Source organism: Chionomys nivalis, chromosome 5 (assembly GCF_950005125.1).
Source record: "Chionomys nivalis chromosome 5, mChiNiv1.1, whole genome shotgun sequence".
Lineage (NCBI taxonomy): Eukaryota > Metazoa > Chordata > Mammalia > Rodentia > Cricetidae > Chionomys > Chionomys nivalis.
Window position 1 is genome coordinate 99,173,617 of NC_080090.1, and position 26,825 is coordinate 99,200,441.

A 26,825-nucleotide genomic window follows, 5' to 3' on the forward strand; every position below is an offset into this window, starting at 1 on the left:
ATACAAGTGTTCCTTTTATTCTCTCTCTCTCTCTCTCTCTCTCTCTCTCTCTCTCTCTCTCTCTGTGTGTGTGTGTGTGTGTGTGTGTGTGTGTGTGTGTGTGTGTACTGCTGGCAGCAACCAGTTTTTTTCTTCCACCATGTAGTTCCTGGGGATCAAACTCAGGGATGCAGGCTCAGCAGCAAGTTGAGCTGATGAGCATCTTGTCTGCCCCTGTATTCCTTCTAGACCAATCTCTGTAAATTTTCACTATATGGTTGTCTTCTTTTCATTGATTTGCAAGAGTCCTTTAACTAATCTAGAAATGAATCCTTCACTTTTATGTGCAAATAGATTCTTCCCATCTTTGTGTTTTGACCTTCATGTGACTTTTTTTTTAAAAGATTCATTTTTTAATTATATGTTTGTGTGTATGCTTATGTGTGAGTTTGTGCATGAGCTCAGTGTCCACATAGGCCATGAGATTCCCGTGGAGCTGGAGGCTGTGAGCCCCTGGATGTGGGTGCTGAGAACTTAACTCAGGCCCTCTGGAAGAGTAGTATGTACTCTTAACAGTTGAGCCACCTCTCCAGCCACTGTGATCTTCGACCTAGTTTTTCATATTTGTATGCCAGATCTGATGAATTTCAGAAGCCACATTTTAAGGTCTTCTCTTTGCCAAAGTCAAGCACCTTATCCAAACTTCCTTCTAAAATGCTCATCATTTTTCATGTTTATTTCCACCATCTGAAATCACGGTCCCTGTTCCCAGCCCCTGGAGCCTGCACTTTCTATTAAAGCCCAAGCTCTCCCATGCCACCTTGCCTATATGCTGGCTAGTGCCTCCTGAGAAAAACAAAACAACAAAGACAAGACACCTTTCCGCTGGTGACAGGGCCCAGTGGACAAAGCACTTGCCATACAAGCCTGAGGATTTGAGTTCGATCCTTGAACTCTCACGAAAATAGAAAGACAGCTGACTCCTCACAGCTATCCTGACTTCCTCATGCACATTGCGGCACCGCAACCCAACAACGACAACAGCAGCAGCAGCAGCAACAACAACAATAACAACAATAGCAACAACTACAGCAGCAGCAACAATAACAACAATAACAATAGCAACAACTACAGCAGCAGCAGCAGCAACAACTCAGCAACAGCAGCAGCAACAACAGCAACAGCAGCAGCAGCAGCAACAGCAGCAGCAGCAGCAGCAGCAATACTTTCCCTCAGCAAAACTGTCTTGAAGGCAGCTTCACCAGGACTTAGAAAAATGATAAAACAAAAATAACAGCTCACAGAACTGACTGCCCCCTTTGTCTGTGTTCCTGTGGCAGTTTGTCCTGCCATTCCAGTAAAAGCATGCCTATCTTTCCTACTTACTGTGGCAAAACATGTCTGAGGCCATCTGTGTATTCAGCACACTTTGTTTAATGGACGAATGAATAAAACAAACAGTCTCTGTTTTAAAAAAGGACTCTATTAAACCTTCCAACAGAGCAGAGCGCTTCTGACCATGCTAATCAGACTCTTCCAGAGGATTCCTCTGAGAGAAAGACCTTAACTCCCTCACAGCACCCCCACCTCAATGAATCCAGTTTGCCTTCTCTGCAAAAGGAAGAGGCCAACACTGGAAGCCAGCCAGCCCTTCTAGACGATCTAAGCACAACGTGCTGGCTGAGCCCCTTCAAAGCAGCTACTGCTCAGTACCCAGGAACCAGGAGAATGGCACTGTTCTGGAAGAAAGCGTCTTCCAGGACACAGAATGTGTCCCCACAATTTTCTCCTGGAAGTACACATATCCGGCTACCTACTCTCTCCCAACAAATGAATTTGCTGCTATTACAGTTTGTTATTTTTAAAAAAGCCAGGAAATAGCCCACAAAAAAAAATGCTAGCAGCATTATTAGTGTAGACTGATAGAAAATAAGAAGAAAGAAAAACAACCCTTTATACCAGGAAAGTTCCCTAAAATAATCACTATCCCACACCCCTGGGGTAAGCAATGACCTTGAATGTCCCTAAGAGCCTCCTCCAATCTGTCAGTCACAGAAAACAGCAGTTTCTCTAAAGAGTATCTCTAAACAGTATGCTCTTGGTTGCAGTTTTCTCTAAATTTTTTTGACTTTTTAAAATTTGTGTGTGTGTGTGTGTGTGTGTGTGTGTGTTTCACATGCAGGCAGCGCCCACCCCTAGCACGTACAGAAGTCCTGTTCTGTCACTCTGATTTATACCTTTGAGAAGGGTCTCCTGCTGAACCCAGAGCTAGGCTGGCAGCTAGCATGCCCAGTGGCGTTCTTGTCCATCCCTCTACAGCTCTGGGGTTACAGGAGCACCTGGCCAGGACTTGCTTTCCACATGGGTGGTGGGGATTCAAACTCACTCCCTCATGCTTGTGCAGTAAGTGCTCTTAACAATCCCTCCAGCCCTGGTTGTGTCTTTTTGAAGAACCCAACACATTAAGTCACCAAAAAGTTCCTAATTTTAGAAGAAAAAAATTATTTATTTTTGAGGCAGGGCCTCCTGTAGTCAAGGCTGGCCCTGAACTTCCTATACAGACAAGGATGACCTTAAACTCCTGATTATTCTTCTGTCTTTGCCCCTCTTCTCTCAAGTGCTGGGGTTGCTACCGAGGGCTTATTCCTGGCTGGGACCCAATTCAGAGTGCACTAGGCACTCTACCCGCTGAGCTGCTCCCGAACCTCAGATGGGACACTTTTATTTCTGGCTGTGAGCCTTGTCTTTAACAGCCGAGTCATCTCTCCAGCCCAGATGTGCTACTTTTAAAACAAACATTTATTTCATTTTCATTCATATTTCAAAACATTTCAAGTGTTTTGCTCATTTTAGAACAAGAAAGGAAAGAAGAAGGCAATGGAGGGAGGGAAGGAGGGAGGGAGGAAGGAAGGAAAAGAAGAGAAGAGAGTGGCAAAGAGAGACCGCCACAGGGAAGAATCAAGCCGAGGATTAATTTTTTAAAGCTTTATTTGACAATTTAAAAAGCTCACTTTGGAAGAAGGGTTGCGAAGGTGTGCCGGCACGCTCACCAGGACGAGGTGGGATTAGCCTTATATCTCTCATAATCTTCTCCGCAGAAGAAAGCAATTTCAGTCTCACCGGCTGAAAAGAAGCACAGGGAAGGAGAGAAACAGTATTTTAATGTGAAACTTAGGTTTTGAGCAAGTATGGAAATCCGTATTACGCTGGTCTGTTATCATGGATGTTGGAAATGAAAAGACAAAGTGGCGGCTGGACTGCAGGATAACTTTCCACCAAACCAGCCAGAAGCGCCAGTGTGGCTAGAACAGATTAAAACTCAAATAATTCAAAAACAAAAAGAACAGTGATTCATGATAGTGAGCCGGTTAAGGAGCTTTCTGCTGAGCCTGGCAGCCTAAGTTCAACCCTCAGAGCTCACACGGTGGAGGGAGAGATCCTTTCAAGCTGACTTCTGATTTACACACACGCACGCACACATGCATGCTCACACAAATAAATGCACTTTAAAAATTTGAAAACAATCTCCTTAAAATCATGAGTTAACACAAAAGTGAAGATTTTCAAGAGGTACCTACATAGCTCATTTATATCCCTGGAAAATGAAAAACCTTGATCTCTTTCAAATAGTCAGTTCCAGAAGGGAAAGGACTCCCCCTGCCCCCCAAAATTAGCCCGTAGGTATAATAATTTAATACTTAGAGGATCAGTAGAATATTTTACAGATCACTTTACATTCTCCCTCATGACCCATCAAAATATGTGTCTGAAGAAGTTAATTTTTGGCCCCCGCTCATGACTAATTCATGAGGCTTCAGCAATATGCAAAGTGAAAGACACAAATTGGCTTCTATGCAATACCTTCAAATACCTCTAATTATTCACGGGGGAAATGGCTCAGCTAAAGGACCCGCAGAAGTTCAGGGCGGCCACGAAGCTTTCAACCTAGCGGGTCAAGGACTCCGTCTTCTAAAACAATAAGTCAGCAGCATTATTAATTCAGATCTGATGGAGAGCCTTCCCATTATTAAACATGTGGTTCTTCAAGGTGTCGGCACCCACAAGTTCCACGCTGGCTTTTTAAAATTAAACCACGAGTTAATACAGTCTGCTCGGCTTTCACAGAAGGCGAAAGGGCCTTCCGAAGCTCAACAAGAAAACAGACGTGATTATTCGTAATGAATACTGAGCACTCAATTAACATAGGCGCTCCAAAGAGACAAGGGAAACTCTTCACCCCAAATAAACAGGATGAGGCATGCAGAGGATTAGCACCGGTCTGCAACGGTAGGCTCTAATCTCATCATTAGATTCTATCACAAAAGAATGAAATTCAAGAGATTAGCATGACATTTCATTAAGAATGGTTTCATTGTTTGCAAGAATATCATATGTAGTATCTCTCTGCCATAAATTACCCTGTGCTCTCGAGAAAATAAACAAATATTGAGAGGAGAAAAACGATATGACCGTGTCCACAGATTCTTGGTCCAGACACACTTCATCCACGGGATTAAATTTAATCCAAGTGGTTGATAATTTGATTGGGAACTCTCATGGCATTGAGCCTGGGTGGGGGGCATTGCAGAATCAAAAGCGGGCTGGAGATGAGCCTCCCTCAGCGAAGAGTGGGTTAGTAAGCAGTTCAGCATCTTAGCAAGTTATCCCATTTCAAAGAATCAGCTGACTGTAAAAAGGGGGCTGGAGGGGCTGGGAGATGACTCTGTGGGGAAGAGCACTTGCTCTGCAAGCATGGGGACCTGAGTTCAAATCCCTAGCATCCATGTCAAAGCTGAGCATGGCTGTGTACGTGGGGTGGAGACAGGAGGATCCTGAGAGCAAACAGCCTAGCTGAAACAGTTCAACAGTGAAACTGTGATTGTCTAAGTCAGTGAGACCCTGTCTCGAGGTTATAAGGCAGAGAGTAACAGAGGAAGACACTGGATGTCCTGCTCTGGCCTCCACACGCATGCTACAACCCTTTGCAAAACTACAACTAAACGTTATTTCTGAAGGGAAGCCTACTCGGGGCAAGAGCTACCTGACTGAGTCCTCCCTCTCATCCTTTGCTTTTTGACAAACTACAAATGATCTAATCAGAAGGAAGACAGAAAGGACTGGAGATGGCTCGGCACTTCAGAGCACTCTGTGCAAGCAAGAGGCACCATGTAAAAGGCTCAGTGTGCTCACACATGCCTATAAGCCCAGTTCTGTGGGAGGTACAGAGCGGGAACTTGGTAGCCACCACTCTTGCTCCAGGTCTTAAGGAAATGGAGAGAGACAGAGCAGACACCCGACGCCCTCCTGTGGCCTCTATGAATGCACCTCCATACAAGCACGCTACACTTATGCACACATGCAAAATAAAGCATAAGACAGCTGCACTCTTGGCATAGGGGCATGCCCGAAATCCCAGCACTGTGGAGGCTGAGGCAGGAGGATCCAGGCTACTGGCATGGGTTACACAGAGATAACTTGCCTCAAAAAAATTCCAGCTAAACAAACAAACAAAAAATAGATTTTAGACTTTAGCAACATAGTTTCCATGTGGAAGGAATGATGGTTTCTAAAAACCTAGATTTTTTTTTTAAATATTTATTATGTATACAATATTCTGTCTGCATGTATGCCTGCAGGCCAGAAGAGGGCACCAGACCTCACCACAGACGGTTGTGAGCCACCATGTGGTCGCCGGGAATTGAACTCAGGACCTTTGGAAGAGCAGGCAACACTCTTAACCACTGAGCCATCATCTCTCCAGCCCCGAAAAACCTAGATATCTTTTGAAAATATTTGAGAGAATGGGTTCATGTACTTAAAATTTTTTAATAATTTAAACAGCAATTACAAATGATTTTCTTTTTAAGACAAAGTTGTCTGTAGATGAAGTCTTTCCTATGTAGATGGGGTTGACTCTGAACCTCTTATCCCGCCTCTGCCTCCCAAATGCTGGGGAGACAGACGTGGACCACCCTGTGCAATGCTGGGGCTAAAGCTGGGGCTTTGTGACGATCAGCAAGCACTGTCCCAACTATCCCCTCCCGCAAAGGGTCACGACCGCCATGGAGTCACTCTTTCCACCAGTATCCCATCAACTTACTCCCCGAGTTCTATTTAGAACAGGTCTTTCAGCACGGCAGAGAAGAGTCAGTAGGAAGAAGGCGATTGGCTTTAAATTGAGTGTGCAGTACAGTCTGTGCAGAGGTCTCGGTGTGGGAATCTGGAGAGAGATCTAAAACCAGCTGTCTTCACTATCAAATAAAACCAAGGAGAGCCCCCCTGATACACTGTGGAACCTCTGAATGCTGGCATGCCATTGTAACATGAGCCAGGACATCCAGACTTTGGATAGAACATTACTAATTTGATAACACTTCTAAACAGATTTCACACGCTCATTCACTCACACACATGTGCGCGCACACACATACATGCACACACACCTTTCATGGGAGACTGATAATTACGTCAATTAAGAGAAAGAATAATCTATTCTAACTATGAAATCTCAAGAGAAATTAAATATAGTTCAATTACTCCTCTGACCTATTGAAACAAACTTCTCAGCTATCAACAAAGCCAGACTACAAGCTCTTTATCTATATCCCTGACTTTCTGCTGTGACTTACCTAGTCTGAGAAAAGCTGACACGTGTGTGCTTTGGGGGACACCCAGGACAGACTGTCAACTGATGATAACAGTATGTTTTTGCTTGTTTTTTTTTTTTAATTAGTTCTCAGAGGTGAAAAGATAAAGCCTCACTCTCTCTTCTGCTCCAGGAAAGCGTTTTATCCTTTCTTTTGTATGTATGTGAATGTACACGTGTGTACATATGTGTGTGCATGTACATGTAGAGGCCAGAAGTCAACCTTAGGTGTCACTTCTCAGACACCATACACCTGGCTTTTGAGATTTAGTTTTGTTTATTTTATGTGGATGGGTTTTTGCCTTCATAGATGTCTGTGCACCGCATGCATACAGTGCCTGTGGAGGCCAGAAGAGGGCGTCAGAGCCCATGAGACTGGAGTGAGTCACTCACCGAGCCACCACGTGAGTGTTGTGATTGAACCTAGGTCCTCTGGAAGAGTGAGCAGTGTTCCTAACTGTTGAGCCATCTCTCCAGCCCCCACCTGGCTGTTTATGAGGTGGGGCCTCTCATTGGCCTATGAGAGTAGGCCAAGTAGGCAGGCCAACTGGCCAGCAAGCCCTGGGGACCTGCCTATCTCCTCCCTCCCAATGCTGGGATTAGAAGTATGTTCCATCACACCTAGCTCTGTTACATGGATCTGAGGGGACCGGACTTGGATCCACACGCTCACAAAACCCTAAGCTTCAAACCCTCCGGAGCAAAACTCACAGCTGAGGGCTACTTCTAAATTTCATCAGTGGAGGCAGAAGTGAAAGGGAATTGGTCTAGACAGCTGGGATCTTCATGTCATGCTTGCTTTGAATGTCTGTATCGGGCTGGCCATGGAAATCAGCAAACAACACACCAAAGACGGCACATACTGAGATGTCTGAGCTCCCGTACACCAGGCACATGGCTGCTTGGAGCTAGAAAGGCAAAAAATGTCTACACAGTGGAACACAATCCAGCCATGAAGAGGATGGAATCCTAACGTGTACAGCAAGACGCATACACTAGAGGGCGTCAGGAGAAGATAAGGACCTGTGGCGCTCACTCTACTTTTTGAGGATGGAGGGACGGCTCAGTGGGTAAAGATCTTGTTGCCGTGTGCTGGATCTCTAGCACCCATGTAAAAAGCCAGGCATGGAGGTCCATGACTGCAGCCCCAGCACTCGGGGACAGGAGGCAGGCGGATCTCTGAGAGTTCGAGGCCAGCCTGGTCTACAAAAGCTAGTTCTAGGACAGGCTCCAAGCTACAGCAAAACCCTGTCTTGAAAAACCAAAAAAAGGAAGAAAAAAAGTGTGCTGATCTCTGGCCTTCACACGAACATTCACACACACGAACTCAAGCAAGGTTCAGTGGCTCAGTCTCTTCCCTGCTGTCTGCCAATCCAGATGTAGAATTCTCAGCTACCTCTTCAGCAAGCACCAAGATCAGCGACTGAATGTGTCTGAGATGGCATGACTCAGGAGGATTCTAGGCCGCACAATGATGACATTAGCAAACACCTCCATCTACAGAAGGAAGTAAACTACAGGATACGACAACAGCGCTGGAGATACTCCTGCCATGTTATGAGAATGAATGACGGCAGATACCTGAAGATAGCACTGAACACAAACACATACAAAATCTACACACATTTTAAAAAGTTGTTTTCACAGAATTAGAAGGCTTTCAGGGGTCAGGATACATTGCATTCAAAATGGCTAGAAGGACAGATTTGGCATGTTCCCAATATAAAAAAAGTAATAAATGTCTGAAGTGACAGACTTGATCATTATGTGTGTATGTATGCATGCATGAATGCATGTATGTATATGTATGTATGCATACATACGTGTGTATGTCCTGGTGAATCAAAATATGGCACTGTACTCCACAGACTGCACAAATGCCTTTACTTATATAAAATTGATACAAACACATAAAATCACGTCAAAAAGTGATACTTCAAAATAACACAAAATATGGCAGGAGTAGAGCTTGGCAGTGCAATGCTTGCTAGTGTGTGTGAGGCCCCAAGTTTACTCCCTGCCATTGCTAGAGAAAAGGAAACCGTAAACAAAACCTTCACAAACAAAGACTAACGGGAAGGACTGAGGAGATGGCTCAGTTGCTGACAGAGTGACAAAGCTGCTAATTGATGATCTGCTTTCTAAATTCCACCCCAGAGGGGGGCACTGTAACCCCAGTGCTGTGATGGCAGGAGCAGGTGGCCCCTGGAGCTCAGCCAGCCTAGCCTACCTGGTGATTCTCAGCTAGGGAGAGACCCTGCCTCAGAAAATCAAAGTGGACTCTCCTAAAGAATGACAGTGGACGCTGTCCTCAGGCCTCTACAGTCACATGCGCACACATGCACACCTACCTGCGTGCGCACGCACACACACACCACCACCACCACCAATAAAGGAAGAAGCGTCTGTAGGGGTGCATTCTGAATCTGTTTTGGAACCCCAGCCAGCATTACTGAATCCAGATGTCACTGTTACAACCGTTAATATGAAGTCACTGACAGCACGGTGACACAGAAGATGAGAAGCAACCCCAGGGAGCTGTGGGAATATTACAGAACCAGGCCGGCAAGAGGCCTTCACCAGACGAGCAGCGCTGGTGTGGCCCACTGTCGCCGGCTTTAACGTCTCCCAGTAAAACACAGCCTGCTCGGTGAGCGTCACCAGGCCATGAATCCTGAGCAGAACAGATCCAGAGAACAACAGTAACACAGGGAAAAGTGAGATATATGAAATAGCTCCGCAAAGCTCACGTGCTTTTCTTTCTGAGGTGAACCAGTCCATGAGATTTTAATTATTAAGAACAACCTTTAAGTCGTGTAGGATAAATGTCTTGGTGAAACTCCCTCCTCCTTCCCAGAAGTAAACTGTACTCTTCTTTTTGATGTGTGTTGTGTAGGTGTGTGCAGTATTTGCATACAGGTGCACACAGAGGCCAGAGGAGGATGTCACCGTCCTGTGCCACCACTCTCCACCTTGTCCCTTCCAGAGGGTCTCTCACTGGAGCTATGGTGGCAGTCGGCAAGCCCCAGGGATCTCCCACAGCTCCAGGGTTATAGGTGAATGTGTATGGCCATGCCCAGCTTTTTATATGGCTGTTGGGGATCCGAACTCAGGTCCTCATGCTTGAACGACAAACTCTCTTACCCACTGAGTGATCTTCCCAGCCATAAAGCAAATCATTTTATTTATACAAGCCCACCAACAAAAATGGGTGCTACTGTCAGGAATATACCATGGGGTGGTATATACAGTATACTACTGTGAGGAATATACTGTGGAGTGGTATAACTGTATACTACTGTGTGGGTACACAGTGGGGTGGTATATACAGTAACTACTGTGTGGACTGTACCGTGGGGTGGTATATACAGTATACCACTGTGTGGGCTGTACCGTGGGGTGGCATATACAGTAACTACTTTGTGGACTGTACTGTGGGGTGGATATACAGTAACTGCTGTGTGGACTGTACTGTGGGGTGGTATATACAGTATACCACTGTGTGGGCTGTACCGTGGGGTGGCATATACAGTAACTACTGTGTGGACTGTACTGTGGGGTGGATATACAGTAACTACTGTGTGAACTATACTGTGGGGTGGTATATACAGTATACCACTGTGTGGACTGTACTGTGGGGTGGTATATACAGTATACCACTGTGTGGGCTGTACCGTGGGGTGGTATATACAGTAACTACTGTGTGGACTGTACTGTGGGGTGGTATATACAGTATACCACTGTGTGGGCTGTACCGTGGGGTGGTACATACTGTATACTACTATAAGGAATATACTGTGGGGCCTCAGTAAAGCGGAAAGTCTACAGAGGAACAGAGTCTTGCTCTCTTTTCTCAGTTCCCCTCCTGGGCTTTCTTTTCCAACTCCTGCAGAAAGTCAGGATGACACATTTATCACACTGGCATTATTCCCATGGCAACTGGCTGTGATAGCAGACTGACAGCTCTTTAGTGAGATCAAGGAGTAAAGGGGGAGCGAGTGCTGACTTTGAGTTTCCTCTTAAAGCTCCCCGAAGCCTAAGCAGATGCAGGTGGGAAGGAAAATTCCCTAGGAATATCACACTTGACAACTTGTAATTCCTTGCTGCTCTCGGGGGACCTTGTGTCCTCCCCCAGATATAACCAAGGCTTGCTCCCCAGAGGACAGAACACAGCTCTAGGAAGCAGAGGAAATTGTTTCCAGGAGGGACCCACATGCTGCCTTGTCAGGTCTAGAGGGTATTTTTTGGGATCCCTAGATCACTCCAAGCCCAGAGGTGACCCAGCAAAAATGACCCAGTTTGAATCAAAGTCTAATCAAAGCATTAAAACAAGAATGATAAAGTACTTGCCTTGCCAGCATCAGGACCTGGGTGCCATCCTCAAAATCCACTTTGTTTGTTTTTGTGTGTGTGGGGGGAGGGGGTTTAGACAGGGTTTTTCTGTGTAGCTTTGGAGCCTATCTTGGAACTCACTCTGTAGATCAGGCTGGCCTTGAACTCACAGAGATCCATCCGCCTCTGACTCCTGGGCTGGGATTAAGGCGTGCCTCACCACAGTCTGGCCAGAGTTCACATTTTTAAAAAGGTCAGATGTAGAGCACACACTTGTAAGCCCCACACTCAGAGACTGGACACAGGCAGGTTTCCAGGGCTCACTGGCTGGCTGGCTTGTGTGATTCCTCCTCCATATATACCTATGAACACGAACTGTGTACCTTTTATTATTTTAAAAATATTTAATATGGTGATGTATGTGTGCATGTGTGTCTGAATGAGTATGTACATGTATGGGTGGGCGTGGTCAGAAAGACTGAAGCTGGAGTTACAGGCAGTTGTGAGCACCCAGTGTGAGCGCTAGGATGCAGGTCTGTCTTCTGGAAGAGTGTCAGTGCATGTAACTGCTGAGCCATCTCTCCAGCCCCACACGCAGGTTTTACATGATGATGACATCACACAACATACCCTTCATCCGTGGGATAAACACCCACATCAGCGATTCAGACGGGAACATGAGAGGGAACCCTATCGCCCTTCAGAGGGGGAACCTGAGCAGGCCCGCTCCTGGAGACTTGGAAGATTCGGCAGCAAGTGGTCCCTGACTACAGAGCCTGAAAGCACATGCTCTTGGCAGATGAGCACGAGGCTCGCCAGTTTTATTTATGACTGCCAATCTTGTAACAACTCCTGCTTGTTCAAGGTCACCCAGATGGACACACTGGACAGAAACAGGTTCTCAGCCCCAGTCTTGGGGGCCAGGGTGTAACTCTAGATTCTTGGCTCTGCTGCGCACACAGCATCTACTGCAGCATGCATTTGTTGCCCTAACAATAGCATGGAAGTATCTTTCGACATGCTAACTGTTCCTTCAATCTGCATAGGTTTTCATCTATCTTTTCTGTACTAACTACAAGGTTGTTTGCATGTATGTCTATGTTGTATGTGTATATACACGTGTGTGTGCATGTGTCTCTTTGTGTGCATGTGGAGATCAGAATTTGATAATAGAAATCTTCCTCGGTTGTTTTCCACCTTGTTTTTATCTTTAAATTAAATTAATTTTTCAATTGTGCATACGTGCACATGCTCAGTGATCATGGAAGTATGAAGAAGGCAAAAGAGCTTGAGTTACAGGAAGCGGTAAGCCCAACATGGGTGTAAGAGACAGGATCTCACTGAACCTGGTGGTCATTGACTGGTTAGTCTGGCATGCCAGTGAGCCCTAGGGATCCTCCTGTGTCCACCTCCCCAGCACTGAGATAACAGAAGTGGGGCCACCATAGTTTGCTGGTTTTGTTGTTTTCTGGCCTCCCTCCCTCCCTCCCTCCCTCCCTCCCTCCCTCCCTCCCTCCCTCCCTCCCTCTCTTTTTCTCGCCCTTCCTTCCTATTTTAAAGTGTGCTAGGGACTGAGTTTGGGTTTTTACCCAACAAACACTTTACCCATCACCTCTCCGAGTCCTAAAGTTCTCTTCAGTCAGGCTAGCAACCTTTCATGTGTCGTGTAACATACCTAACACACATACTCATGCTTTGCCCCTTTACCTTTAGGGTTGTGTCTCATTTAGGGTTTACACTGCTGTGATGAAGACTATGACCATAAGCAAATTGGGGAGAGAAGGGGTTATTTCGGCTTATAGCTTCACATCACAGCCCATCATTGAGGGAAGCCACGGCAGGAACTCCAGCAGGGCAGGAACCGGAGCCGAGAGCTGAAGCAGACACGGAGGAGGCATACTGACTACTGCTTGCTCTGTCTGCTTTCTCTAGCACCCAGGACCAGCAGTCCGGGGGTGACACCATTCACACCGAGCTGGGCCTCCCACATTAGTAAGAAAATGTATCACAAGCTTGCCCGCAGGCCAGCCTGCTGAGGGTGCTTTCTCATTTGAGGCTCCTAGTTCCCTGAATGACTTTAACTGCGTGTCAAGTTGACATAAAACAAGCTGGCACAGTCCCTTTGCTCTTTATTCTTAGGGTCATGGCATCCTCTTCTTCTCTGCAGCCTCTCCTGTAAGGTTGTGAACTAATGTTCTTATTTGATGACAAGGTGGATCAACTGATGAAGACACTTGCTGCCATCCTGAAGTCCTAAATTCCACTCCCTGGGACCACATGGTGGGAGTGGAGAGCCAATATTCACAGGCTGTCCTCTGACCTCCATGTGCTCATCACAGTGCATGGCATCAGGCCCCCACACATCATACAAAGACGCATACAAAAAAATAAGTATAAAAGTCTTTTCGAGACAGGGTCTCACTGTGTATCTCTGGCTGTCCTGAAACTCACTCTGTAGACCAGGCTAGGCTGGGCACCAACTCACAGAGATCCACCTGCCTCTGCCTCCCAAGTGTTTGAATTAAAGGCGTGTGTCACCACACCCAGAAAGTAAAAATACTTTAAATTTACTTTGATATTGTAACAATTCATCTCGAATTTCTTGTTAAATAGAGACAGAGTTAGAGATCTGAAATGTTTCCTAGAAATTCACATAGATTTCGGCTAATTCATTTCTTCCCTATTTATTGCGAGATGCCAACTTTATTACCTCATAGTCTTGTTATAGTTTGCATCGAATTTTACACTGTTTTACCGAATTACCTGTCCAGTCCCACATCAATACCAGTCTATAATGTTCATTTTGGTGTAGGCTTTCAAAGCCAGCCAGACTTCCTCTCGTTCTAGAAGTCTCAATCAGACAAGTGCCACCTGCTATAAAAGCAGCATTTGACACACCAAGCGTCAAGTTAAAAAAATCATTTCTCACTGACATAAAATAAACATTCAATACCTATTTGAGGGATGACTTTTTTCAAATAGCAAAAAACATTAATTTATTACTTATTCATTTACAGGCAGGCTCTCAGCAGATAGTCCAGATTGGTCTGGAACTTGCTACGTAACTCGGAATGACCTGAAATGCACGGCCCCCAGCCTCAGCCTCCCTGTGCCAGGATTAAAGGCATGCACCACCAAACCCAGAAAGAGGTCACTGTAATTGTCCCAACTCTGATTTTACTTCCAGGGAACTTGATCATGGATGAAGTTACAGAAAATAATATAAGTATCAGAGAATACAATTCCTGTGCACAATTCACAGGGACAGAAAAATGTTTTTGAATCTCAAGTAACAATAAATGTACTGTATTCATAATATGAACAGGCACTAATTGTTGCAAATTGTGTAGACTTGATACAGAGATCAGATTTATGATTTCATAACCTGCCATTTATTTACGTGCGTGTGTGTGTGCGTGTGTGTGTTTGTGTGTATACAAGTCTTCACAGACGCAAGCACAGATGCAAGAGTCTGTGTGTGCAGAGGCCAAAAGACGACATCAGTAGTCCTGATTACCATCTTATTCCCTTGAGGCAGCATCTCTCACCAAACCTGTATCTAAGCTGGCAGCCAGCAAGCCCTAGAGACCTTCCCAGCTCCAACTCCCTCTCTGCTGTGGTTATGGGTACATATATGACCACACTCAGGTTTTTTTACAGGGGTCTTGGGAATCAAATTCAGGTTCTTATGCTTGCACAGCAAGCTCGCTTACCTACTGAGCAATCTCCCCAGCCCTTTGACCTATTATTTTAAATCCTATTTCAAGGGAAAGAACACTGCCAGGAATTCACATAAACCACGTGAATCCTTTAAGGTGAATTCCTACCATGTGGTGGAAATGACTTAACAGAAACTGCTGTCCAAAACAACACCACCACCACCATACGGCTTCCCAGTGTGGCCCTCACTGTCATGCCTCTTACCCACTGTACCCGGGGACTTCTGGAGGAAGCGGGCACCGGGACGCTATCCTGCTCCCTTACCACAGAGGTGTCACAGGCAGCATGTGCCTTCTGCTCAGAACTCGGGCTCCTACTCATGCACATACTGAAGAAGTGAGAAGAACACTGACACCTAGTGGCCAGGAGACAGGCCACACAGCACTTCTCTCAAATAGAACTGAACGCACATTCTAGGTCGAAAGGCTGAATCAGGTAATTTTCCTACTGTACACACCAGGCTTATAGTCTAAATTCCACAGCTTGCGCACTGAGAGTCTTGAGTATCAGAAGTCGCACTGCGCGTTGTACAAACAACATCTCATTTCATTATTCTACATTAGTTCCACTAGGTCCATTTCTCTCCAACAGCGCTGATGACAGTTGGCAGTTACTGTACTAATAGCCTGCCAATCATTTAAAATGACCCTCACCAGAGTTCCGAGCAAACCTGAAATGAACTATTTGCGTTCTGCACACGTGCAGGCGAATTGCGGTGCCCTCGGCTAAAGGATCAGAACGCAGCTCTCTCAGCACGGGGGTGGGGAGGTTGCTTTGGGAGGATGCTTTGGGAGAATTTTCCAGATTCTATCATCCTCACGCACAGGCCAGGAAACCCAGTGTCCCTCCCTCCACCCCAGCCCGTCTCACCTATCCCCGAGTCCTTCAGCGTTCTGTCTTCCTTCAGTAGGAGTGTGTCGTCGTCCTCCAAACCCATCACCAGCTCATTCGTCTAGAGAGAAAGAATCCCCACTTGGTCAGCACATTTGGCCAAGATGTCCTGAAGACCTGAGAGCCGTACTTGGAGGAGCTGAGAAACAGCTCAGTCACAAAGTGTTCACCCTGCAAGTACGAGGGCCTGCGTTTGGAACCCCGCGCCATGTAACCCCAGTGATGGGGAGGTGGAGACAGGTGGATCCCTAGCTCACTGGACAGTCAACCTAATCAAACAGCAAGTCCCAGGCGCAAAGAGAGACCCTGTCTCAAGAAGGAATGCGGATGGGGCTGGAGAGACGGTCCAGGAGTTAGAGCTTGCTGCACTCTCATGAAGACTGGAGTTTAGATCCCAGCACCATGTCAGGCAGCTCCAAAGGATCCAAGACTCTCTTCTGGACTCTACAGGCACCCTCCCGCACACTCACATGGACACACACAAATAACTAAGAAAGAAATAGTTTAAAAAGTAAAGTGGACAACAATAGAGGAAGACACCCAACACCAACTTCTAGCTTCCATATTGCATGCACCCAGCATGTACATGTGTACACATGCATGAACATGCACATACCACACACACACACACACACAACACTAATCTAAGTCATGTGACATTCTACTCTGGTAAGGAGACAACAGAGAAGATGCAGAATATAGACCTACTAAGTGCCAACCCTGTAAGCCACACTGCAGACAGTGCTACACACAGGCTTTGGGAACAAGCTGGGGTTCTAACACAGGTTCCCTGGGTGCCCAGCTTTGTGTACTCAACACTGTAAACTTCTCCAAGTTTCAGTTACCTTGCAGCTACAGAAGGGGAAGTGAGTGCAGCTTCCCCCTTTCCTGCTGTTAAAGAGGATGTGCGATGGCCCATCCAGACCCTCAGTACTGAGGGCACCCTCTATGTCTGCTGTCATCATGTTGCAAGAACCTGCGAAGAACTGCAAAAATGCAGGCCCAGGGCATGTGGCTCATCAGAGACAGAACTGAAGACACATTCTTGACAATGTGACATCTGAGAGAAGCAACGTGGCCTTAAATGGCCCCAAGGGCACATATCTAAAAACCATGCCCAAGCTGACAAGGATTTCAGACTGTGTCTCATTTGCTGGCGTATTTCTAAGTGATTTGGAGAGGTGGTGAATTCCGTTCTCCAGTGATAGCTGCAAATGTGGATGGACATCACTGGAGACAATCTGGAGTCATTGTCTCCCCTGACTAACACCTGGAAGTTTCTGCAAATGGGGCACACAGTCCCACAGCCAATCAGAATTCAGCTGTTTAGTAGTCTAGTCTAGTTCCACGTATATGTGTGCATGTGAGTGCATGGGTACGTGTGTAATGGAGGCCAAGAGTCAGTGCTGGGTGGCTTGCTCAATCTCCACTCCATTGTATTTTTTACAACAGGGTCTCTGGTAGTTTGAAACAAAATAGCCCCCAAATGGGAGTGGCACTATCAGGAGGTGGGGCTTTGCTGGAGTGGGTGCTGCCTTGCTGGAGGAAGTGTGTCGCTGTGGGAGTGGACTTGTGCGCAGTTCGCTTCCTCACCTGCACCATGTCTGCTTGCACACTGCCACGTCCCACCATGATGACAATGGACTGAGAATGGCCATGGCCATGGTGTCTCTTCACAGCAGTAGAAACCCTAAGAGAAGGTCTTTCACTGACCCTAGACCTCCCTGATTAGTTGGACTAGCTGTCATGAGCCCTGGGGAGCTGCCTATCTTTGCCTCCCCAGTACTGACGACAGTGCTTGTCACCACACCTAGCTTTTTACGTGAGTTCTGGGGACCCGAGCCCCGGTTCTCATGCTTGCCAGGCAAACACTTTTCTGCTGAAAGCACTGCCCAAGCCCCATCTGCCCTGTTTCTAGAATATACGTGAGACAGACTCAACAGAAAGGTTTCTCCACTGCCCAGCAGAAGCCCCACAAGCCAGAGGCCATGTTCCATGGATCATGAACTTCACTCAGTACCAACAGAGGGCCCTGAACTCCAGAGTACAATCACTGAAAAAAATTCAATGCTTCCTTTAAAAGTTCTTTTAGAACACAGAATCGAAATACAAAATTCTCCAAGAACACAGAGAATGAAACTGCAAAATCTCCTACCCCTATTCCCCAGCTACTGAGCTGTCCTCTGCAGAAACTGCACCTGGCCATGTGTGCTTCCTGACATCAACGATGCATGTCACACATGTGGAGATGTGCAAACACAAATGTACCATGTGCTGTCTTCCAAAGTCTTATATTTTTTCTCTCTTAAAAATATGGTTGTAGGGCAGGAGAGATGGCTCACTGAGTAAGAGCATTTTCTGTGTGAGCATGAGGACTCAAGTTCAAATCCCCAGTGCCTTCAAAAAGCTGAGGGTGCTTGTGACTTCAGCGCTATATGGAGCGTAGACAGGAGTTGCTGGACTTACTGGCTGCCAGCCGAATTTTAGGCTCGGTGAGAGATCTTGTGTCAGGGGAGTGTGGTGGAGAGCGACAGAGCAGGAGACCCAACACCTCTGCCGGCCACTGCACATACACACACGCACATACGCACATGGGGGTGTTGAGTTCCAGCATCCGTGGCTCTGCTTATTATGAATGCCATGCTTCCTCTCCATTTAGGATTATGTCCTAAAACACAGGGTAAAAGACAATAAAGAAACAACTCTCTCTCTTTAGCCACTTTTGTCAAGTATTCATTGCCACAGCAGAGAGAAAAGTAACTAATAAAACATAAAACAAAACCACACCTTGCCTTCCCTACTGTTTAGAAATCAGAATGAAAACACTCCACAGACGAAGCCTGTGGGCAGACTGTGGTGGAGCATCCTGGTACCCAGAAAATGAGCAGGTGCCACACTCCATGGACGAAGTCTGTGGGCAGACTGTGGTGGAGCATCCTGGTACCCAGAAAGGAGCAGGTGCCACACTCCACGGACGAAGCCTGTGGGCAGACTGTGGTGGAGCATCCTGGTACCCAGAAAGGAGCAGGTGCCACACTCCACGGATGAAGCCTGTGGGCAGACTGTGGTGGAGCATCCTGGTACCCATAAAACGAGCAGGTGCCACACTGCAGCCTCAGACTTCAATGTGTCAGCCCAATATTTTAAGACACTGTCAAATTTTCATATGAAATAAATGTCACTAAGTCCCTAACCTGAAGCCGACTGACACTCTCAGCCACTTGTTCTGTGTCGCCTGTGACACACATTCATCTGAAAGCTTGAGTTTACAACTGTGCCAACGACTTGAAACAAGAATAAAAAGAAATCAATTCATCAATAAATACTTCACTCAAAACTTGTTAGGGAGAGCCAGTGAGATGACTCAGAAGAGAAAGGCACCTGAGGCCCAGCCTGAAGACCTAGATCTTGTAACCAACATGGCAGGAGGAAAGAACAGACTCCTGGGAGTTGCCCTCTGACCTTCACACATGCACCATAGCATGCACACACCCCCACATATAATAAATAAATGAAATGCAATAAAGATTTTAAAAATTATAACAATTCCTATGACTGTGACATTACACTAGGTGCTAAGATATGAAGAGGCATGAATAAAAAGGTATAATCCCTCAGGGCTGGGACATGGTCCAGTCAGTAAAATGTCTGCCACACAAATGTGAGCACCTGAGTTCAAAAGCTGGCCATGATGGTGCAATCCCGGTGTTGGCAATGTGGAGAAAAGATGGGGCTAAGCCAGCCAGGATAACTAAACAATAAGACCCAGGTTCAATGAGAGATCCTGTCTAAAATATAAGGTGGAAGCCAGGTATGGTGGCATATGGCTTAAATTCCAGCCTCTCAAGGCACAGGCTGGCAGATCTCAGTGAGTTTGAGACCAGCCTGGTCTACATAGCACAGTGAGTTCCAGGCCATGCAGACCTACGTAGGGAGACCCTGACTCAGAAAGCAATAAAAAGTGGAGAGCAGCTGAGGAAGTCTTTCAGCGTTGACCTCTAGTCTTTACAAGCATGAGTACACCTGTCTCCATACACACATGTATAGATGCACAGGAACACACATACCACACAGGTGTGTCCCTTATCCTTGAGCAGTTATGTAAGAGTGAGCTGACATTTTCAATGAGGAGTCTATGAAGGCCATAGAGGCTTAGGAGAAAAGACACTCCCATCCTGTGTGAGAAGAACACCTTTGGCGGCAGCATCATCCAAACCTCACATGTATTCAAGAACATATGAACGAAAACACAGAACACATAAACACGCAGTTCTCTTAAGGTCAGGGACACCTTGGAAGTGTGGGCTGTGCCTCTGTGGAAGTATCCACCAGGGCTCTTGTGGCCTGTGCCCATACACAGAGCACTAGCATTTGCTTCTGGGCCTTTGTTTCTGATACAGAATTTGAAAGAGATTCAGTTTCCAGATGCCTAGCGGATTCTTTACACAAGCTGGGCCTTTAGCATATCCTGTGCCTATTCTGTATAAACGTGTGGGAGGTGCCCCCCACTTGTTTTTAAATTTTGTTTTGTTTTGTTGAGAACAGGTCTCTCTATATGCTCCCAGCTGTCCTAGAACTTGCTTTGTACACGAGGCTGGTGTTTTGGGACGATCTTTCTGTACATTGTGAAGATGTGCCCTGACAATGGTGCCTTCTGATTGGTTTAATAAAGAGCTGAACGGAGATAGCGAGGTAGGAGAGATTAGGCGGGACTTCCAGGGACAGAGAGAAGCTCTGGATGAATCTAGACACTCAAGAGACACCAGCAAAATGAGAGTAAGACGTACAGAGTGGAAGGGAGGTAAACAGCCACGTGGCAGAAGGTAGATGAACAGAAACATGGTAACTTAAGTTATGGAGCTAGGTGGGAATATGCCTAGACTAAAGGCCAAGCTTTTATAATTATAATTTTATGGTAATTATAATTTTATAATCTGTGTCATGATTGGGGAGCTGGCAGTCCCAAAGAAAGTCTGATGAGAAAGTTTGCTACAGGCTGGCCTTGAACTCACTGAGATTCCTTTACCTGTGCCTCCCAAGTGCTGGGATTAAAAGCATGTGCCATCATGTCTGGCTATTTCACACTTTATTTTAAAGATATGTTAGTAACAAGTACACATGACTTAGCTTTTTAAATCTTTAAATTACATTTTATTTATTGTGTGTATGATGTGTGGGTGTGCATCCCACAGCAGTGGTCAAAGGACAGACAACTTCCACCATGTAGGTCCCAGGGATTGAATTCAGATAGTCAGGCCGGGTGGTGGTGGCGCAAGCCTTTAATCCCAGCACTCGGGAGGTAGAGGCAGGTGGATCTCTGTGAGTTCGAGGCCAGCCTGGTCTACAAGAGCTAGTTCCAGGACAGGAACCAAAAAGCTACGGAGAAACCCTGTCTCGAAAAATCCAAAAATAAAAAATAAAATAAAATAAAAAAATAATGAATTCAGATAGTCAGGCTTGGCAACAGGTGCCTTACCCTCAACAATCTTGCTGGCCCTGAGCTGGCTTTTGTATGTGTGTGGGGTACATGCACAAACATGTATTTGTATGTGTGCATGTAAATGCCAGATGTCCGTATCAGCTACTGTTTTCAATTGCTCTCTGCTATTGCTGTTGCTGCTGTTGTTGTCGTCGTTTCTTTCTTTGAGCCTTCATGGAGACTCCTCAGGTCCACATAGAAAAGAGACCTGGTCGCCGGTTAAGACAACCTAGTCAGAAAACACTGATGCCAGAAGCTAGAGCAGGAGCTGAAGCTGGGACTCTGGCCGGCAGCAGTATGGAACAGAGGGGAAGCGGTGCCCTGTTCTTCCAGCAGAACTACCCTTCTCTAGAGCCGCCATGTCCTCATGGACCTACGAAAGTCTCTTTCCACCATGCCCTCACTCACACGCTCGTGAGCAAAGCGCACTTGGCATCCATAATGTCAAACCTGTGACCCAGGCCAGTCTGGGCCTTGGCACTGTACGTGGTGCTGCTCAGCCTGCACACAGATCACCGTACCTTGTCCAGATCTCCACAAGTTACCACGGTGGAAGCTTGGTAATTAAAGCCAACCTTCAAGACAGCAGGTCACAGTCCATACGCGAAATGCTGGTTCACCTTGGTATCTGCGACAGTGTCTTCCTGAACCTGGAGCTCACCAATTCAGCTAGGCTGACCTGGATCAAGAGACCCTTCTGTCTCCACCTTCCCAGTGCTGGGATTACAGGTGTACACCATGGCATCTGGCTTTCACCTGGGCACTGGGAAACCAAACTCAGTCCCCAGGCCTGTAAGGTAAACACTATTGACTGAGCCACCTCCCAGTCCCTACCTTTTTTCCTTTAATGGGAAAGGAAGGCTGTAGAAAGCAATCCTCCAAAAACTAATTCCTAGTAGAGATTTGAGGCACACATGTCTATTTGCTTACTCCTGCTTTTAGCAACACTGGTGAAGCAGGTATAGCAGAAACCCCGTCCACCAGAAACTCCGTCCATCAGAAACCCCACCCATCAGAATCCCCGCCCATCAGAAACTCCGCCCATCATATGCCCCACCCATCAGAAACTCTGCCCACCAGAAACTCCACCACCAGAAACCCCGCCCATAAGCCTTATCCACCAGATGCCCCACCCATCAGATGCCCCACCCACCAGATGCCCCACCCATGACATACCTTTGCTTTGTGAGCTTGATGAAGAATCTTTAGTGTATCTGAAAGAAAAAACAAACAAGTTCTTTGTTCACACAGATTTATCTAAAACCTCTGTTGTAATTATTAGATGCAGAAACTAGAAAAACTGAAAGGCTTTCTTTACAAACATACCTACTTAAAATCTGTCCTACTTTAAAAGAAAATGCACTTTAGCAAGTTATGCAAAGTATAGGAGGGCAGGCGTGGAGCTCCGTGGTGGACTGCTCACATATGGAGATCCTGGAAGGAAGAAGGGGGGCCCACGGGGAGAAATGGCAGAGGAGGGGAACGAAAAGAGAGGGAGGAAGAGGGAGAAAGAGATACACAAAGATACTTTAAATCAATAACCTTTTGACAATGACTATGAAATTGTCATCTACAAAGTTCAAAATCAAGAACCCCTGAGTTACCAAAAACAAATCACAGAACGCTTCGTAATGTTTCAAGTAAGGGTCACTTTCGTACTGGCTCCACGAGGCCTGTGGGTCAGTCACGCCCATGTAGGTTCCAAGCTTAGGTCTTTCACCTGCAACAACGGAGCAGCGGAACCGGAAGTCTGAACAGCAAACACCAAACTCCATTATCTCTTCTAGAGTCACTAAAAGCTAAGAGTAAACAATTCAAATATATATATAAGTATTAAATTAAGACACAAGTGACAGCGGGCATTGTGAGGGCCCACAGAGTTGTGAGCCTGATCCCCCTGACCGGAAGCCAAGAGTCTGACCTTATTTTTCCTCTCTCAAAGTTGTTGACAACAGGTGTGGCTACAAACAATACATTCTGACCTAGGGTGTGGTTAATTAGTATTTCAGGTATAGAGATGGATCCACTTCACTTTAACCAAAGGCTGGAGAAGTCAAGTCTATTCCTTAAATCATGTTAGCGAAGTCTGTCACCTCCCTCTCCCCTCTCAGAGTGAAATATGCAAGCATGTGGAAGATAACGAGGTGGAATGTCCCTTCCGATGCTGCTCTGTGTTTCTCTTTCTTATTTCTCTTATATCTCTGTTCCTTTTGCTTAATAATTCTAACTCTCATGCTCCTACCCTGGAACGTTCAAGTTTTGTCAAAGCTGGTCTTCAACAAGGCATGGTGGTATACATCTTTAATACCTGCATTCAGGAGACAGAGGCAGACAGAGCTCTATGAGTTCCCAGCCAGTTTGGCTACAGCACAAGTTCTGGCCAAGGCTGCATGGTGGGACCCTGTCTTTAAAAAACAGATACAAATGAAGAAAAGTAGATTTAAAAATTACTATTCCTTTGAGGCAGTTATAAGGCCTGCAGGTCAAATAACCGGGCTGAAAAAGTGCTGTTATCTTCAGAGTTCAAACATTATCTAGACTCAGTGGTCATGTGAGCATGCCAATGCCCCAAACCCACAAATATCTGTTATTCTTTTTGTGTGTACATGTGTGTATGGTATGTATTGGTGCATATATGTGTACATGCATGGATGCATATGTCTGTATGTGTGCAAAAGCATATGCATGTATGCATGCACATGTGTGTACGAGTGCATGCACATGCTTGTAAATAGCATGCATGTTGTATGTGCATGAACAAGGAGGTCAGAGGTTGATGTCAGGTGTCTTCCCCTATTGCTCTCCACCCAGTATTTAGAGACAGTCTTTCTCTGAACCTGTAAGTGTTGGAGGTATTTTGGCAGATGGAAAGGTATTTTGGCAGTCAGGAGCCAAGAAATACCACAAAGTCACTGTACGTTTTGCAGCTTACAGCTCTGCTCCAGGGAAAGGTTTCCTCAATGCAAACTCTGCTCCAGTGGGTGAGGGGTGGGCGTCCCCAGTGAAGTTGTTACAGCCCTGCTCAGAGTCAGAGAAGTGAGACAGCTGGGCTTGGCTAGGTGAAAATCTCCCCATCGAAAGTGTTACAATTCTGCGTCACCTCAGCTCCAGAGAAAGTTTAAAAAAAATGTTCTGCACACATTTCTAATACAGCTGGGCTCTCTCAGGCAAAAGTGTCATACCACACAACAAACCTCACTCAAGATTTATTGGGAGGGAAAAGTTCAGCAGGGTGGTTGCCTCTAGCGGGAGAAGCAGCAGCAAATGAAGCAAAGTACAGAGCTTAGATAGGCTTTCTTGGAGGGGGGCAGAGAGGAGCTTTCCCAGAGTAGCTTGGGATTTGGTGGGATTTCATCCTCAGGGATCTCAGGGATTGGTGGGATTCCATGCTGGGGGTGGGGGATGTGGTGGGATTCTGCAGCCTCACTCTAGGGCAGGATTTCAAAACTTGGTCCTGGGTCAGGTCAAGGTCAGGGTGTTTTTTCTCACCCTTTTCCCCCTACAGAACCTGGAATTCATATATTCCGGTCAGATCTTCCTGTTTCTGCCTTGCCAGCATTAGCATTTCAGGTGTGTGCTGCCACGTTCACCTTATTATGTGGGTGCTGGGAGTCAAACTGAGACAGTTAGGCTTGTGAGACACTTTACCCAGAGCCTACTCCATCTGAACCCAGCTCCACTCTGTAGCTACTTGTGCTGAAACCAGGCCACACTGCATTTTTGCCACACACTATTTCTCTCCACTTGATGAACCTTGAACTCTGAATTCTCTGCTATCTGCATGTGGTTGACGACATGATCTCTTCCAGACCAGGCACCTGCTGGCATGCTTCTTCCACCATTATTACTCTCCATCTGGAACCACCGTGCATATAAGCTCTTAACTCTAAGATAACCAGCCCCTAGTTATACAGCAGACACAAGTATTCTGCATACTTGAATTCTAAAAGTTTCTGATTCTCTACTTCACTTTCTAAACCATCTAATTACTGTATTATGATCATAGTGTATAGCTCTATCTGAATAAGCTCTCCAACAGAACACTAAGTTCTATTCTACTGACTATGCTGTAATAAAGAATCTGTAACACTAAATTCCATTCTACTAGGTACACTGTGAAAAAGAATCTGTCTGAAAAGCAGGATCTATTGAGCACACCTCAGCGTAGCTAGGTCATCATAAAGTCTGTCACTCAGTGGAGAATGGCACAGTACAAGGGCACTTGTGGCTCTTCTGCCTTTCTCAGGCACCAAGCTGGGACATGGTGCACACAGACACTCATTGCCTTAGTTAGGTTCTATTGCTATGCAGAGACACCATGACTATGGCAACCCTTATCAATGGAAACATTTAACTGAGGTGGCTCACTTGGTACTGGAGGAACAGCTGAGAGTCCTACAGGCAACAGGAAGTCGACTGACTCACTGGGTGGTATTCCAAGCACAGGAAACCTCAAAGGCTGCCCCCCAGTGGCACACTTCCTCTAACAAGGCCACACCTCCTAACAGCGCCACCCTTTGGGGGCCATTTTCTTTTAAACCACCACACTCATACACTGTGAATTATTCACTATCTTCAACAGTCGGGTTGGGGAGAATAAAGAGCTGGCTGTCCAAGCAAGAGAAGCTGAGGTCCACCCCCAGAAGCCATGTCAAAAAGACAGGTTTCGTGGCACACATCTGAAATCCCAGCCCTGGGGTGGAGAACAGTGGAGCCCCGGAGCTCACTGGCCGGCCAGGTCCAGCCATGTAGGTTCAGTGAGAGATGCTGTCTCCAATAAATAAACAAGGCAGATGGTGCTAGAGGAAAATACCAGATATCAACACACACTTGCATATATGTACACTCCCCCACACATATGTACACCTACAAATACATACACAAGCATACAAGAGAGAAAGAAGATCCCCACGGAACTGGAGTTAAGGATGGCTCTGAGCAGTCATGTCTGTGCTGGGAATTCTCTAACTCCTGAGAAATCCCTCCAGACCCTCATGTGAGGCAAATGCTCAGCAGTCTCAGCAAACCTACAATAGGGGAAGCTACCTTTTCTTAGCAGGACAAAAACACTGTGAGCTGAAATTTTCACCCAGATTTTTCTCTTCAATTGAAATTGGCAAAACCAAAGAAAGTAAAGAAAAAAATGTCACTTCCTCTACAGTGAGAACATCACTCATTCTGACTTTGGGGTGGTTTGTTTGATTGTTGATTTTGCCTGGTTTTGATTTTTGTTTGTTCGTCTGTTTTTAACAGGGTCTCAGGTTGCCCAGGCTGGTTTTGAACTTGCTATGTGGCTAGTCTTGAACTCCTGGTCCTTCTGCTTCTAGCTTCCCAAGTGCTGGGTTACAGACATGCTTATTTTGACTTCTTTTTTTTTTTTTTTAAAAAAAAAAAATCTCACAAACCACTTTATTAACAAAAAATATTTTCTTAAAAAAACTCCTTGAAAAATGCAATTTTATAAACATATTATTCCAGGGCTAGGGAGATGGCTTGAGGGTGTGCGCTGCTATTTTCTTTAAAATATTTTATTTATTTATTATGTATATAATATTCTGTCTGTGTGTATGCCTGCAGGCCAGAAGAAAGCACCAGACCTCATTACAGATGGTTGTGAGCCACCATGTGGTTGCTGGGAATTGAACTCAGGACCTTTGGAAGAGCAGGCAATGCCCTTAACCTCTGAGCCATCTCTCCAGCCCCTGCACTGCTCTTTTGGAGGACTAGGAACCCACGTTGGGTGGCTCACTGTCACCCATGACTTCACTTCAGGAGATT

The 26,825-nt window shown here is 46.0% G+C and overlaps 1 protein-coding gene across 4 annotated transcripts in view; it reads right to left on the reverse strand.

Moving 5' to 3' along the window:
- Positions 1-2,951: 2,951 nt before the first annotated feature.
- The window catches only part of C5H2orf76 (chromosome 5 C2orf76 homolog), a 61,748-nt gene continuing 37,874 nt past the window's right edge, over positions 2,952-26,825 (reverse strand). For all 4 annotated transcript variants that reach the window (XM_057770369.1, XM_057770371.1, XM_057770368.1 and 1 more), the window contains 3 exons: positions 22,224-22,261; positions 15,548-15,629; positions 2,952-3,102 (listed from right to left, as the gene is read on the reverse strand). In XM_057770369.1, coding sequence (XP_057626352.1) covers positions 3,026-3,102; positions 15,548-15,629; positions 22,224-22,261 — 197 coding nt within the window. In that variant the 3' untranslated portion in view covers positions 2,952-3,025. The remainder of the gene's footprint in view (positions 3,103-15,547; positions 15,630-22,223; positions 22,262-26,825) is intronic.